The sequence below is a fragment of the Loxodonta africana genome, chromosome 11 (genome assembly GCF_030014295.1).
Source record: "Loxodonta africana isolate mLoxAfr1 chromosome 11, mLoxAfr1.hap2, whole genome shotgun sequence".
NCBI lineage: Eukaryota > Metazoa > Chordata > Mammalia > Proboscidea > Elephantidae > Loxodonta > Loxodonta africana.
Genome location: NC_087352.1, coordinates 48,794,298 through 48,809,822, shown reverse-complemented (window position 1 = coordinate 48,809,822; position 15,525 = coordinate 48,794,298). Strand labels below are relative to the sequence as shown.

General features: G+C 42.9%; 1 protein-coding gene across 4 annotated transcripts in view; it reads right to left on the bottom strand.

Moving 5' to 3' along the window:
- The window catches only part of ALPK2 (alpha kinase 2), a 138,659-nt gene that overhangs the window by 67,295 nt on the left and 55,839 nt on the right, over nucleotides 1-15,525 (bottom strand). For all 4 annotated transcript variants that reach the window (XR_010323444.1, XM_064294462.1, XM_003406707.3 and 1 more), the window contains one exon: nucleotides 8,555-10,277. Coding sequence is in view for 3 of the 4 variants with exons in the window: in XM_064294462.1 (XP_064150532.1) it covers nucleotides 8,555-10,277 (1,723 nt within the window). In the remaining variant the exon portion in view is untranslated. The remainder of the gene's footprint in view (nucleotides 1-8,554; nucleotides 10,278-15,525) is intronic.

Genomic DNA, 15,525 nt, shown 5'->3' with positions numbered 1-15,525 from the left:
ATTTTTCCTAGGCAAAGGGAACCTGAAGGGCTGCAATAAATTCAGCAGGAGAGAGAAAAGCTTTTACCTCAGTGTTTGCATTGGTAGGGAGCAAGACCCTTTCAAGCCATATTTTAAGAAAATTTAATATGAATGCCTGCCTCCAGAGGACCAGAAGCTCCCAGGCTTGTGTGGCTCAGGGCAGGTTACATGGCCTCCCAGGCCCACGTGAAGAGAGTCCCACCAGCTCAGAAACCCACCTCTGTCTTCACAGCACCCTCCAGTGCTGCTCTAAGTAAAGGGTTGCTGGCATTCCCACGCTATTCTTTTGTCCATTTTTCATATCACCCATGACAGCCACCAGCCAACCTGAGCCACCTCCTTGGGCAATCCAGGTGAGTCCCTGGGTGTATTTTTGTTAGTCTCTGGTTTTAAAATCGCCGGTTTAAAACCCTGTGGAGTGTACTCCTACTCTGAAACACAGCGGGTTACCATGAGACAGAATAGACTTGACAGCAACTAGTTAGGACTAGAAGCCCTGGTGGCGCAGTGGTCCGAATCCACCAGGTGCTCCTTGGAAAGCCTATGGCACAGTTCTACTCTGTCCTATATGGTTGCTACAGGTCGGAATTGACTAGACGGCAACGGGTTTTAGTCAATGGGGTGGTTAGGACTTGGGGGAGAGGGGTAAAGGATTGAGGTAGGGTAACAGCTAAGGGGTACAAGATTTCTTTTGGGGGTAATGAAAATGTTCTAAAATCAATTTTGGTAATGAATGCACAACTGTGAATACAGTGAACGCCACTGAATGCACACTTAAAAAATAATAAAATAAAATAAAGTTGCCTGTTTAATAAGTGCTCTGCCAGAAATGGTATTTTCTCTATGAGCCCCAATATGTTAATGTGTGATTTTGCAGAATGTGAGGTGTTTCAGCAATGTATACATTGCATTATAGCAGAATCGTGTGTGGAGCGTACCCATTAACATTGTTTGAAAGGCAGTATGGAATAACCCGGTGTCGGTTCTCAGTTAAAATTGTGGGAGATCAGGGACATGGGGCTCCAGAATCCCCAAGAAACCACTTCCAGGAGGTGAATAATTAGCTCTCTGCAGCTCTGCTCAGTGGGAGTGCAACTTGAAACGTCTAGGATGACCCAGCACTCCCACTTGCTGTGAGCTCTTGGCCAGTGGTTCTCAGCCAAGGCTGTGCCTCAGAGTTACCTGTGGTCCTGTGGAGCTTTTGTAAGGTCGCACATGCCTGAGCCCTGCCTTTTGTTGTTAGTCAAGTCAGCTCAGACTCGTGGCAACCTTACGTATAATAGGACGAAACGTTGCCTGGTCCTGTGCCATCTTCGTGATTGTTGGTATGTTAGAGACTATTGTGGCTATTGTGTCAATCCAGCTCATTGAGGGTTTCCCTCGTTTTCACTGACTCTATTTTACCAAACATGCTGCCCTTGGTCTTCTAGCCATTGGTCTCTCCTGATGACGTATTCAAAGTAAGCAAGGTGAAGTCTCACCATCCTTGCTTCTAAGAATAGTCAGTATATTCTTCGTCAACACTACAATTTGAATGTGCTGGTTCTTCTGTCTTCCTTTTTCATTATCCAGCTTTCACATGCCTGTGAGGCAATGGAAAAGATCAGGGCCTAAAACTCCTGCAATCAGGACCTCTGCAGGCAGACTTGGGTACCTGGATTTTTAGAAAACATCAACTGCAGCTCTGAAGCACAGCTAGGGTTCTCAGTGTTGGAGGTTTGGTGATCACCTGGGGAGCTTTTAAAACTCCCAATCCCCAAGCCACACCAGACAGATGACAAAAGAATCTCTGAGGGTGGGGCTCAGGCATCAGAATTTTTTAAAAGCTCCTCAAGTAATTCCAGGTATTGCCAGGGTGGAGGTCCACGACTTCTGGTTTTTTTTCTAAACCGAGCCAGGTCTTGTATTCTGTAGAGCAGGACCTCTTGAATATAATGTGTGTAGGAATCTCCTAGGAATCTGGTAAAAATGCAGATTCTGATTCAGTAGTGCTGGGACAGGGTTTGGTATTCTGCATTTCTAAAGAGCTGGCCAGCTGACCACAGAGTAAAAAGCAAGGCTATGGGTACTAAAGAGTTTCCATTGATTATTTAACGAGGCCTGCAGACAATTACTGCAGTGAGCCAGATGTTAGATGATCTTACAGGTCCAGGATGGTACTGGTATTTGGCAGAAATGGCACAGAAGGCTTTGCAATTAAAAACAAATGTTTGTGTTGCTCCCTGGGTCAGCCGTGGAGTGCTGCTGACAAGAGGTTTGACTGCCACATGCTGAGAGATGAGCAACTATAAACCTCTGGCCTTCCCATCATCATCATCATCCACAGAAGTCTGGCTTATCAGGCTTCTGGAGTCATTGTTTAATAGTTATCATTTGGGGGGACATATTTTATCATGCTACCACCCATCTATCATACTGTGGCGGTTTGGGTGTTGTTATGATGCTAGAAACTATGCCACCAGTATTTCAAACACCAGTAGGGTCACCCAGGTAAACAGGTTTTGGTGGAGTATCTAAATTAAGACACACTAGGAAGAAGAATTTGGTGATCTACTCCCAAAAATTAGCCAGTGAAAAGCTTATGGATCACAACAGAACATTGTCCAACTCACCTGCTTTGAACATGTCATCAGGAGGGACCAATCGATGGAGGAGGACATCGTATTTGATGAAGTAGAGGCCCAAGAAGGGTGGGGAAGACCTTTGGTGAGATGGATTGGCACGGTGGCCATAATGATGGACTCGAACATGCTGGCAATTACACAGGACCAGCGAACATTTTGTTCTGTTGTACATAAGGTTGCCATGAGTCAGCATCAACTTGACAGCAGCTAGCAATTTTATCATGCAAAGGAATTCAAGATCTCAGATTGCTCTGTCACAGATAAGAAATTGTACTGCAAGAAGGTTTGGATTGTCTGCTTATATTTTTCCACACCAAAAAAAGAAATATTAGAGACCTACTATGTGCCCTGCCCATTGCTAGATGACCATGCAGATGTCAAGCACCTGTATACCTTGTGCTTAGCCACAATAAGCTATCACTACATACCTAGCAGAATGAATACAACAAAAAATACTACTACCACCTAATGCTGGAGAGGATGCAGAGAAACTGGATCACTCATACATTGACAGTAAGACTAGTTGCCATGGAGTCAACTGTTAAATATCAATTATTAAATGTTAACTGCATAATGGACAAAGTGCTGAGCATTTTACATGCAAGATTTTATTTAATCCTCACAATACTCTGTGAGGTCAGAATAATGATGATGATGGTTCCTGTTTTACGGATGAGAAAACTGAGGCTGGGAGACTTTAAGTAATTTTTCCCAGGGTAACAGAGTTAGAAAGTGGTAGGCAAGGACGCAAACTCTGATCTGGAGCCCACTACACTCTACAAAGAATGTGGCCAAGAATGCAACGGGGTTCTCTGAAAGGAGAAATCATAGTTAGGAATGAGGAAAGTGCTCCAGAGAAAGTCAATTTGAAGGAACCTGCAGGACCTGGGCCCTGAAGGACCAGGAGGGCTGAGGGGGAAACAAGGCAGGGAGAGCACTCCAGACAAGAAGATGGAAAATCCACCATGTCTGGGAAACAATGCGCACACCTGCTTCCTTTTCCTGGATAAGGAAGCTGGGGTGTACTCCTGCTTTGCGTTTCAGAGGTAGACAGAAGCAGTATTGTAGAAGGTCTTAGTGCTGGACTAATGCAGTAAGATCTTCCTGGATCTAATTAGCAATCCACGAGGGCTGATAAAGCCAAGGTTGTATGTGAACTTCCAACATTCATAAGAGAACCCAAGTATAAGGTATGATTGTTTAGCACAATCCAATCCGTCCTCAGGGCCAACAGAGCAAAGGGAAAACCAGTTGCTGTTGAGTCTTTCCCAACTCATGATGACCCCATACGTGTCAGAGTAGAACTGTATCCCATAGGGTTTTCAGTGGGTGTGATCTTTGGAAGAAGATCACCAGGGTTTTCTGGTGTTTAATACAATCCAATCCGTCCTCAGGAGCAACAGAGCAAAGGGAAAACCAGTTGCCGTCAAGTCTATTCCAACTCATGATGATCCCACGTGTGTCAGAGTAGAACTGCACTCCATGGGGTTTTCAGTGGCTGTGATCTTTGTAAGTAGATCACCAGGGTTTTCTTCCAAGGTGCCTCAGGTAGACTCGAACAGCCAATCTTTTGGGAAGCTATGTCCTATTAGTAGAGAGTTGGTAGCATCATTTTTTTGAGAAGGAAATTAAAGAATATGTTCAGGAATATAAAGACCATAAATATCCAAAAAGGTGGAAACAACCCAAGTGTCCATCAACAGAGGAAAGGATATTGTCAATTAACAAAATGGGGTATATCCACACAGTGGAATATTATTCATCCCTAAAGAGAAATGAAACGCTGATACATCATATGACATGGATGAACCTTGAGTGAAAAAAGTCAGACACAAAAAACAAATCTTACATGATCCCACTCACATGAAATATCTAGAATAGGCAAATGTATAGAGGTAAAATTTATTAGTGGTTACCAGAGGTGAGTGGGAGGGGAAATGAGGGGTTATTGCTTAAGGGGCACTGAGTTTCCGTTTACAGTGGTGAAAAATTTGGAAACAGATAGTGGCGATGGTTGCACAACGCGGGTGAACGCAATTATGTAATGTCACTGAGTTATACATGTAAAAAGGACTGAAATTGCACATGTTAAATGTATTCCACCACAACAACAAAAAAATACAAATCATAAAGTGGTTGAGACCAGTGATCATGAGAATCATATCTAACTACCTGTACTGGAATTTAATCTAGGACTCTATGGCTACTTATTGTATGATTGAGCACTTACTATGTGCCAGGCACTACATGACCAAATTTCCTGCTGTCACAGAGTTCACCTTCCATGCTTAGTGCTGATTCCTGATCAGGAAGATTAACTATCAGAACCTAAGAATACATTTCCATACTGTAGCACACTTGAGATCCCACGACCCCAAACAGAAATGCAAATCTCTCTGGGATGAAACTGGGCAGCTCTCCACCAGGACAGACACAGCACTCTGATTTCAGACTGGGGATGAGCTTACTCCCGTGTGGCTGCAGAGAAACTTAAGATGGACAGATTGTCAGGCCTTTGCCTCTGAGTTGGATTGGGAGAGCAAGACCAATACCAATGTGAAGGGTTAGCAATGTGACTCTTGAAGATGATTCAAGTTAGCCTGGATTACCCTGTTTCCCACTCCCAAACTGGGATTAATTTTGCAATTTTCCATAAATGTCAAGAAATTGGGGGGGTTTCTAATTCCTAGCCTGAGTAAGTACTATTTCAAGACAAATCATCACAAGATGGACTTGCATGGTAAAAGAGAAATGGGAGACAGAAAGTAAACGCAACTGGAGACATACATTTAGGCAGGAGATATTCTACAACATAGCCTGGTTCTCGTAACACAGACTTAGATGCTAAAAGCAGTGTGTGGATGAGGATAAAACACTAAAAGATAAGCTGCTGGTCAATGCTTCTATAAAAAGACACCTAAAGGTAAGTGAATCAGGCATATTTATTCATATTACCCTAAACCCAGGATTTTTAACTATTTCAAGTTTTAGGTTCCCACAAGCCCCAAATGAGAATAAATACTTAAAATGCCTTTTGACTTAATTATAGACAGATCCACCAATCTTGTTTTTTTTTTTTTTTTAACACGATCATAAAGAGTTTCATTTGGTTTCCAATGACCCCCAGTGCTTCTCTGTCACATTTACAATGACGTTTGGCCATTCGCTGTAAATCTGGCCCAATTTTGTATGTGCAGGAGAAATACAGACATCACCTCCAGTTAGAGAGTGACTTTTTGCAAGGGTAAAAAGTTGTACTCCCAAATACGCTAGTCCCTGTAACAAAATTTCCCTGCATTTGTCAAAGGAAAATAAATGCCCCAGATAAAGAAGATCTTATTTCTGACTTCATGCTGCATAGAACTGCTCTTGGATGTACAGCTTCCTATCAAGTTTCTGGTTGCTCCTTGAGTTCCCGGAAGGTCAGCTCTGCTACCAAGCACTGCACAGTGAGAGCTGGTCCTACTCTCTGCAGAATGCAAGCTCTTTGATTTGATTCCTAAACAGTCAAGTTCATGGTTTCTGAAATAAATTCCTTAATCACACCACAAAGCACAAGTCGGACTCTGAACGGATAGCTGGTAGAGTGGGTATGTATTCACGAATGTGTGTGTGGGAGGGTGCAAGCAAAAGAATTCTGTAAGGACATCAGCATATACGAGAAGGTGCACAAGACAAATAACCTTGGTCTCCAGAAGTGGCCCATTCATTTAGCTGCATTCCCAGTAAACAAGTGAGCCTGCTGGTCCCCAGGGTCTCAATCTCAGAATTCAGTTAAAAGCACAAACTGAGAATGACAAAGGTAGGGAGTCTTTCCTTCAGCGCCTCTCAATTTTTAGCAGTGTGGGAGCTATGAATTGCCTCCTACCATGGAGGCCCTAGAAGTGATCCTGTTGGACACTACAGAAACCTTGAGAGTATGGTCCCTGGACACCCTTTCAGCTCAGTACTGAAGTCACTCCTGAGGTTTACCCTTCAGCCAAAGATTGGGCAGGCCCATAAAACAAAACGAGACTAAATGGGCACACCAACCCAGGGGCAAGGACTAGAAGGCAGGAGGGAACAGGAAAGCTGGCAGTAGGGAACCCAAGGTTGAGAAGGGAGAGTGTCGACATGTTGTGGGTTGTTAACCAATGTCATAAAACAATATGTGAACTAACTCTTTAATGAGAAACTAGTTTGTTCTGTAAACCTTCATCTTAAGTACAATTAAAAAAAAAAAGACCCTGTCGATATCCCCCTTCCCCTCCACATACTCCTTTTTGGCCACTTTATCCCCCCGCTGTAATAATACAAGACTTCGCCCAATGAAACATACTCAGAGTGGACAAATAACCACAAACAGAACTTAGCTGGGCAAGGGAAAGCGTTTTTTGAAAAGAAAATGCTATATTTATTGACGTGAAAATTAACACTGTAAATTAATTTTGTTCTTAGGATTTGGCCAAACTACCTCCTTAAACTTATCTTGGGCATGAATCTGTGGTAATATCTGCATGAGCTTCTAAGTGGCACGTGTTATAGAACTAAATAGAATAAAGCTGCCTACCCTGCAAAAAGTAAAGTTTAAGTGTGGCTTTTATGTGGCTAATTTGGTCAACGGAACAGAATAGTTTGCTTAATAAAAAGCTACCTCAGGTCTGGAATTTTTTGGATTGGCTGTTTTATGACTGGAGTTTTTATTACATTTAGAATCAATGTATTCCATTTTTATTTTTTCACTGAGAGAGTTCAATAACTTTGAATGCATTTATGAATATTGTATTTTCTTTTGAGTAAATCTATTGTTGTTATCGCATGCCGTCAAGTCGATTCCAACTCACAACAACCCTGTAGGAGAGAACAGAGCTGCCACATAAGGTTTTCTAGGTGGAAATCTTTATGGGAGCAGCTCACCAGGTCTTTTCTCCTGTGGAGTGGCTGGTGAGTTCAAACCGCTAACCTTTCAGTTAGCAGCCGAGTGCTTAACCATTGTGCCACCAGGGCTCCTTCTGAGTATGTCTACTCTTCTCTATCCAAACCAATAAACCCAATGCCATCAAGTCAATTCCGAAAGAAACTATATTAAGTTTCTACTATAAAATTGGGGGGAGGGTGCAATAAGATATTGTAAAAATAATTAGTAAATAAATTGTAAAGTATTTTTTACAAAGATCAAATCTCGGCCATAGAATAGCACCAATCCAAACCCCATTTGGAAAAAAACCCTTTAAAACCTAATAAAGTCATGCATCAAGCACTGCATCCTTTCTACATTCATTATTCCCATGAATTTAATTCCATCACTTTAGAGTAGACCTCCAAATCAGTAATAGGGGAAAACAAAGCTATTTGCTGTTATTTGTTTAACCTCATATATTTTTTGGTCTAAGAAAAAACGAAATCGAACATCCAATCAGAAACATCCCACTAGCACAACAAAATCTTTATCTACTGTTTCTGGCATCGCTAAGTGAATTCTACAAACCTTTCAGACATGGGGAAATCTTCCATTTGTGCTCTGAATTCTGATTAAAAGCAGAGATTTGCATTTTTAACATGCCCCAGAAAAATGACTAAAAAGGATACTTTCTTTTTCCCCTTCTTTAAAGACTATCTCCCAAACATTTGCTTGTGAAACTTTCTGAATAGTGACATTGCCCAGGAAAACACATGCAGTAGACAAAATATCAGATTTCTTTTTCCAGCTGTCCAGATGCCCATTAGTGCCTCTTATTTCTATCAGTCTTTTGCTATAATTAGGATGGCTTAGGGTTTATCTGGGCCTTTTTTCAAAACCAGATTTCCGTCCTCGCAGAAGCAGCTGTCATTCACAAGGGCCCTTAATGGTATTGGGAGATGTATTCTTGATTTACATTATGGTACGGCAACTGTGAACACGAAGTGGAGGGTAAAAAGGGGCGTCTTACCTGAGGAGGTTCACTCTGGTCTGGAACCTGGCTTGCTTCAGCTAGATGATTAAACTGCCTCTCTTCTCTCTTGAAGTTTGTATCTCCGCCTTCCCTGGGGAGCGAGTCTGTTGGTGTTTGAAGGTTTTTTGCTTCTTGCTCTGCTTGGGTTGAAATGGCACATTCTGCATGGAACCGGAGATTAAAAGCAGTAGCTTCTGCTCTGGTGTGAGAACTCTCCCTTTTATCACTCTGGGCCAGTGGGTGCTTAGCAGGTTTTCTAGGATACAGGAGACTAAGGGTGCCTTCCGTTGCACTTTCTTTCAGGTGGGTGTTCAGCTTCTTGGGTTTTCCCTTAATTCCTGGTTGCCTCACCCTGGCAGGTTTCTGTGAGCCCCTCGTGCTCAATAAGTCCTTTTCCTCAACTCTTTTCTCAGCTGCAGTCCCCAAACACTGGTGTATCCCTGACTTTTCTAACTCACCAGGCTTCATCTCCCTTGGTGCTTTATCCATGTTTAGCAGATTGTCACCGGTGACTTCCTCTCTTGCTTGGTGGCTGTCTCTGGTTTCTCCTTGAACTCCTGTATAAACATTTTCAGCAGCCCCAGAAGCAGGGGGTAGTTTATATCTCCCCTGCTCTGTCACCATCAATGTCCCATCCTGGTGAGGCCCCAAAGTAAGAGTCATCCCTGGTTGCAGGGATGAGGGGCTGTGCGTGGAGTCTCCATTGCTCCTTACCTCCACTTCTTGGGGTTGTGAGGGATAACCACAGAAGCCAGGGGTGGCATCCATAGGCCCAGTGTTATCTGACACCTGAGATGAACAGCCCATTTTACTGAAGAAATGTCCACACCCACCCAGGCAACACTCACTGAATTCCATCTCTTCGTCATCGCTTTCTAATAAAAAAACATAGTCAGTCCCCTGCAGGTACCTTTGCCAAACTGCATTAGAGTAATCCGTCATAACATCGGAACATTCCAGATACTCCAGGTCATCATCTGAAAGCTCCTCGGTGTAGGTTAGGGTTACCTCTGGACAAAGTTCATAGTCACTTTCAGAGTCTTCACTGGAAACCTGTGAGCAGAGTCGCCTGTTGACTGGGGCACTGCTACCTGGGTGAATGGACGCGGTTGCCTCAGAGACCGGTTGGCTGAAGCTAATGTATTTCTGAACTTTGGGATGTTGACGACTAGAGTTTAAGACTTCACCATTAGGGTCATCATTGTTTAGGGCACCATCCATGGGCCGGGATACTTTGGAAGACGTTGTTCTGTGGCGATATACATCTTGTTTTTCGGGAGTATTACTTGAATTAGGAAGAAGAAACCCTTCTGCAATTTCCTCTGTGTTATTTGGATCATAAGCCTCTTGAGTTTGCCTTGTTTCTTTAACATCCAAAGGTTTTTCAGAACTGAAAATATGAACGTCATCATTGGCCAATAATTGGAGTGAGCCTGAACAGCTGAATTTGGTGGGGGAGGAATCAGCTGACATGGGAGTGCCCAGGGAGATCCTTTCATCTTCCTTGGAAGGAGGTTCCTTCTCATTGATGTTTTTTGTGCTTTCTGCCTCATATGTCTCTGTTTCATGTTTCCAATCTGTGTTCACGTCATCTTTCTGGTTAGGAGGGAGGTGTGGGTTCCCTGGTGAGCCCTCAACTTCAATGTAAGCAGAACAGCAGATCATTTCAAAGCAGTTTTTAGCAGAGATTTGGTAAATGGCAGCATCATTTTTGGTACAGCTAGGATGAAGACAAAATACAGGTAAGTTTGTCACATTTTGGTAGTGCATGCCAACATTTTCCACATCATGATACACAGAGAAAATGAGCATATTTTTTTTTCTGCATGCTCAAGGAGAGTTGTGGTCACCTGGAAAAGGGCTTGCAGTCAGAGGCAACCGGCCCTAGGCTGCAGCTGCCCCTGGTGCAGCATTCTGGAACCATCCATCTTTTCCCTAAAAGCATTTCACAATCTTACCCCAAATTGAAAATACTGAAAATCACTTAGATGAATGGAAAAAAAAAAAAATATATATTCTAGTTTCTTCTTTTCTCCTTTTTAGTCATTTTTATGTCATGGGATTTGAAAAAGCATTATTTTCTGGAGTGAGACATGGTATACAAAAAACTGAAGGATTCTCCCACATGAGGTGGGAGGAAAGAGCATAAGCAATACCTCTAAGGCCATGCTAAGAAGGCACGGTTCTTGCCTGGAGGCTGTAAAGATAATACCATACCACGATTATGTATATGAAGAAAGGACTGCTTCCTCTTTAATTTATCATGATTTTATAGACAAGTTTCTGGAGAAGGACATCATGCTTGGTAGAGTAGAGGGTCAGCGAAAAAGAGGAAGACCCTCAACAAGATGGATTGACACAGTGGCTGCAACAATGGACTCAAGCATGACAACAATTGTGAGGATGGCGCAGGATAGGGCAGTGTTTCGTTCTGTTGTACATAGGATTGCTGTGAGTTGGAACTGATGCGGCGGCACCTAACAACAACAACAACATAGGGTTTAAATGTAGCCCCATGAGCCCCACAGGCTGGGAACCCGTGTTCACATGTTATTCTGACTAACGTGGCTTCTGTCCAGTGGAAGAGGCAACAGAGTCCTGGACTGGGCCAAGCCCTGCTCTCTCTGCTCCAGGAGAGACAGTGCTCCTTGTAGCACCTCATTTTATGGCTCAGAGCCACATGGAATGTGAAGTCCTATGTGTTTTTCCCCACTCGGACCCTTCTCCAGGCTCTGTATCCCAATAATAACTTGTTACGATTTGCTTTGTAATTTGCATACATTTATCTCCTGTAACCTCATTATAACTACAATATTGCTAATCGCAGTCTACGCATTATCCAGCTCAGAAATCAGCAGCCATTTTCATAAGGCAGAAACTGAGTCTATCTTGGACTTAGAGGTGATGATTAGATCTTTCTTGACTGATCTGTGTAAACTCTGCACAAATATCTAACCCAGAAAGTAGCAGAGTTAGATGCACAGCTATGCCACACAGTCTCCTTTATCCTTTCTCCTCCTCATTGGAGGGTCCCTCTGCCCCCTCAAGCCAATAGCCACTCATAACTCAAACCAAACACCAAACCCTTGTTGATTCTGACTCATAGTGACCCTCCAGGACAAAGCAGGACTGCCCCGTAGGGTTTCCAAGGAGCAGCTGGTGGATTCAAATTGCTGACCTTTGGGTTTGCAGCTGAGCTCTTAACCACTGTGCAATCAGGGGTCCGATCAATAGGTGCTCATAAACCCTCAATAATTGGGCCTCATTTTCAATAAGTCAGTTTATTTCTAGTTTCTTGTCAGTTGGTAACCTAATTCCCAAGTAGAAGCCACTCCAGGATAGTGAGTTTGGCTAAGCCTGACCCACAGCTGGAAACCCTGGTGGCATAGTAGTTAAGTGTGGCAGCTGCTAACCAGAAGGTCAGCTAGTTCAAATCCATCAGGCGCTCCTTGGAAACTCTATGGGGCAGTTCTACCTTGTCCTATAGGGTCACTATGAGTAGGAATCGACTTGACAGCAGCGGGTTTGGTTTGGGTTGGACCCACAGCTGGTCTTTGTTTGGCTTTGCCTTGGCCAACAGCACAGGAAAACTGAAGCTTAGGGTAACTTTCTGGGGAAACAGTACCTGCTCCTGTCTTTTTCACAAGGTTCTTCTGAAGTTCAAAAGAAAAACAAAACTCAATGTGACGGCGCTTTGCAAAACAGAGACTTTATGCCATAATGTGTTCTACAAGAATGTGGAAGTACTAAGACCCAAGTTACCTCTGCCCTAGTGGTTCTCAAGATGTACCCACAAGAATCATCTGAGAAATCTATGTAAAATTCCTGAATCAGAATTCCTAGGTGAAGGGCCCGGGAACTGCTTTAAAAGACCCCAAAAAGAGTCTGATAAAAATTGTCCTTGGCTCACCCCTGGCGACATCATTAATTTAAAAACAAACAAATCTGTTGCCGTAGGGTTGATTCCGACTCATAGTGACCTTAAAGGACAGAGTAGAACTGCCTCATAGAGTTTCCAAGGAGCACCTGGTGGATTCTAACTGCTGACCTTTTGGTTAGCAGCCGCAGCTCTTAACCACTATGCCACCAGGGTTTCTAAACATGCCCTGGCCTCCCTGTCAGGAACTGAACCCCCTTATCCTTGACAGGCAAGGATGCTCACTACTATACTAACGAGGAATCATTAATTAGGCTCAGTTAAAACTGAGTCTTTTCAGCTGGAGAAAGAATGAAGAGAAAAGTGGCTTGTTTGAGTTTCCCATTGCCCAAGTGTTATGGAGTGAATCATGTCCCTATACCTGTGGTTGAAGCCCCGGTGACACAGTGGTTAAGTGCTACAGATGCTAACCAAAAAACCTGGCAGTTTGAACCCACCTTGGAAACCCTTGGGGTTGTTTCCGAGTTTTTATACCTGTGGTTATAATCCCATTTGGTAATGGCTTTTCTTTGTTATGTTAATGAGGCAATATCAGTGTAGGGTGTGTCTTAAGTCAATCTCTTTTGAAATGTAAAAACAGAGATGGAGGAAGGCAGATGCCAAGTCATGAAGATCACCAAGGAACAAGGGTGTTCCTCTACAGCCAACCTCCCCTAGAGCCAGCCCCTGAATTTGGACTTCCAGCTTCCTAAACTATGAGAAAATTAATTTATGTTTGTTAAAGCCACCCACTTGTGGTATTTCTGTTAAAGCAGCACTAGATAACTAAGACACCAAGTTATTCTCTTCACGCTCCTTTTTAAATTAATTCTTGGAGATTTGGCCTCCTTCAAGAGCTTAACCAGTTGCTGTCAAGTCAATTCTGATTTATGGCAATCCTATGTGTGTCAGGGTAGAACTGTGCTCCATAGGGTTTTTAATGGCTGATTTTTCAGGCTATTCTAGGTCTTGCTTCGCAGATGCCTCTGGGTGAACACAGACCTCCAGTCCAGACCAGAGAGTTAAACGTTTGCACCAACCAGGGACTCCAGGGAATGTAAACAGCACCAAGGGCTATCAGAAAATCTCAAAACCCGTTGCCATTGAGTCGATTCTGATTTCCTGACCTACCTAAGCCACAAGCCCTCTTCCAAGAAACCATCTACCCTGATGGTCCCATGGCTTGTGTGGAAAGAAAAAAAAGGAAGAGAAGAAAATAAGGCTAAGAGGCATAAAGAACCAGGTAAGAAAGCAGTAAAGGAGGGAAACAGAGCCGAATTTGAAGAATTAAGCAAGGAAAGCAGAGAGAATTTTAGAAAAATATAGAGAAAATAATTAGGTTAAGCATACTTCTTAAGGACTCAATAAACAGCTGAGAGATTGTCCTGATTTAGTAATGTGTGATTTTAAGGAACATGTGTTTTAGTTGACACAGATTTACAATTTATCCTAAGTACACTAAAGGGGAAAAAAACCAACCCAAACCCACAAAAACCCAAAACCAACCCAAACCCACTACCATCAAGTTAATTCCCACTCAGTGACCCTATAGGACAGGGTAGAACTGCCCCATAGGGTTTCCACAGCTGTAAATCTTTAGGAAGCAGACCGCCACATCCTTCTTCTGCAGAGCGGCTTGTGGGTTCAAACCTCTGGCCTTTCAGTAGCAGCCACGCACTTAACCGCTGCACCACCAGGGCTCCTTAAAGAGGAAAAGGAACTGGATTAAGTATAATGAACTTCTCACTAATAAACACCTTTGAGAGAGTTATGATCTGTGGTTAACACATCCTTGGTAATCATCTCTAAGCATCCTAAAGAGGGGGAGGAAATCAGATAAGATACCCAATGTTTATCGAATGCCGCCTATGTTAAACAATGTGCAGTATGTAAAACCGAGGCTCACAGGAATTAAGTGATTTCCTCAAAATGACAAAGCTAATAAGTGGCTGGGATAGAAACCAGAGCTAAAGCCTGGCTCTGCGTCAGCTATTAGAAAACAGACTTTTCAGAGAAAGGAATTGACAGCAGGTAGAAAAAACGGAGACACATGGAATGTGAAGCCCGAAGTGCTTTTCTCCACTAGCACCCCTTTCCAGGCTCTGCATCCCAATAATAACTTGTTACATCTGCTTCATAATTTGTACTCATTTATCTCACTCATCTGTCAGTTTGTCGTACTGTGGTAGCTTGTGTGTTGCTGTGATGTTGGAAGCTATGCCACTGGTATTTCAAATACCAGCAGGGTCACCCTGGGTGGGCAGGTTTCAGCCAAGCTTCCAGACTAAGACAGACTGGAAGGAGAACCTAATGATCTACTTCTGAAAAAATTGGCCAGTGAAAACTTTCCGAATAGCAGCGGCACATTATCTGATACAGTGCCGAAAGATGAACCCCTCAGGTTGGAAGGTGCTCAAAATGCAACTGGGGAAGAGCTGCCTCCTCAAAGTAGAATCAACCTTAATGACGTGGATGGAGTCAAGCTTTCAATACCTTCATTTGCTGATGTGGCATAACTCAAAATGAGAAGAAACAGCTGCAAACATCCATTACAAACTGGAACATCAAATGTATAAAATATGAATCAAGGAAAATTCAAGTTATTAAAAATGAAATGGAACACTTAAAGATAGATATCCTAGGCATTAATGAGCTGAAATGGACTGGTATTGGCCGTTTTGAATCAGACATTCATATGGTCTACTATGCCAGGAATGACAACTGAAGAGGAACAGCACCATATTCATTGTTAAAAAGGACACTTCAGGATCTATCCTGAAGTACAACACTGTCAGTGATGGTATAATATCCACACGCCTAGAAGGAAGACCAGTTAATAAAACTATTATTCAGATTTATATGCCAACAACTGATGCCAAAGACAAAGAAACTGAAGGTTTTTTTTTTTTTTTACCAGCTTCTACAGTCTGAAATTGATCAATCGTGCAATCAAGATACATTAGTAATTACTGGTGATTGGAATGAGAAAGTTGGAAGCAAAGAAGAAGGATCAGTAGTTGGAAAATATGGCTTTGGTGATAGAAACAACTCC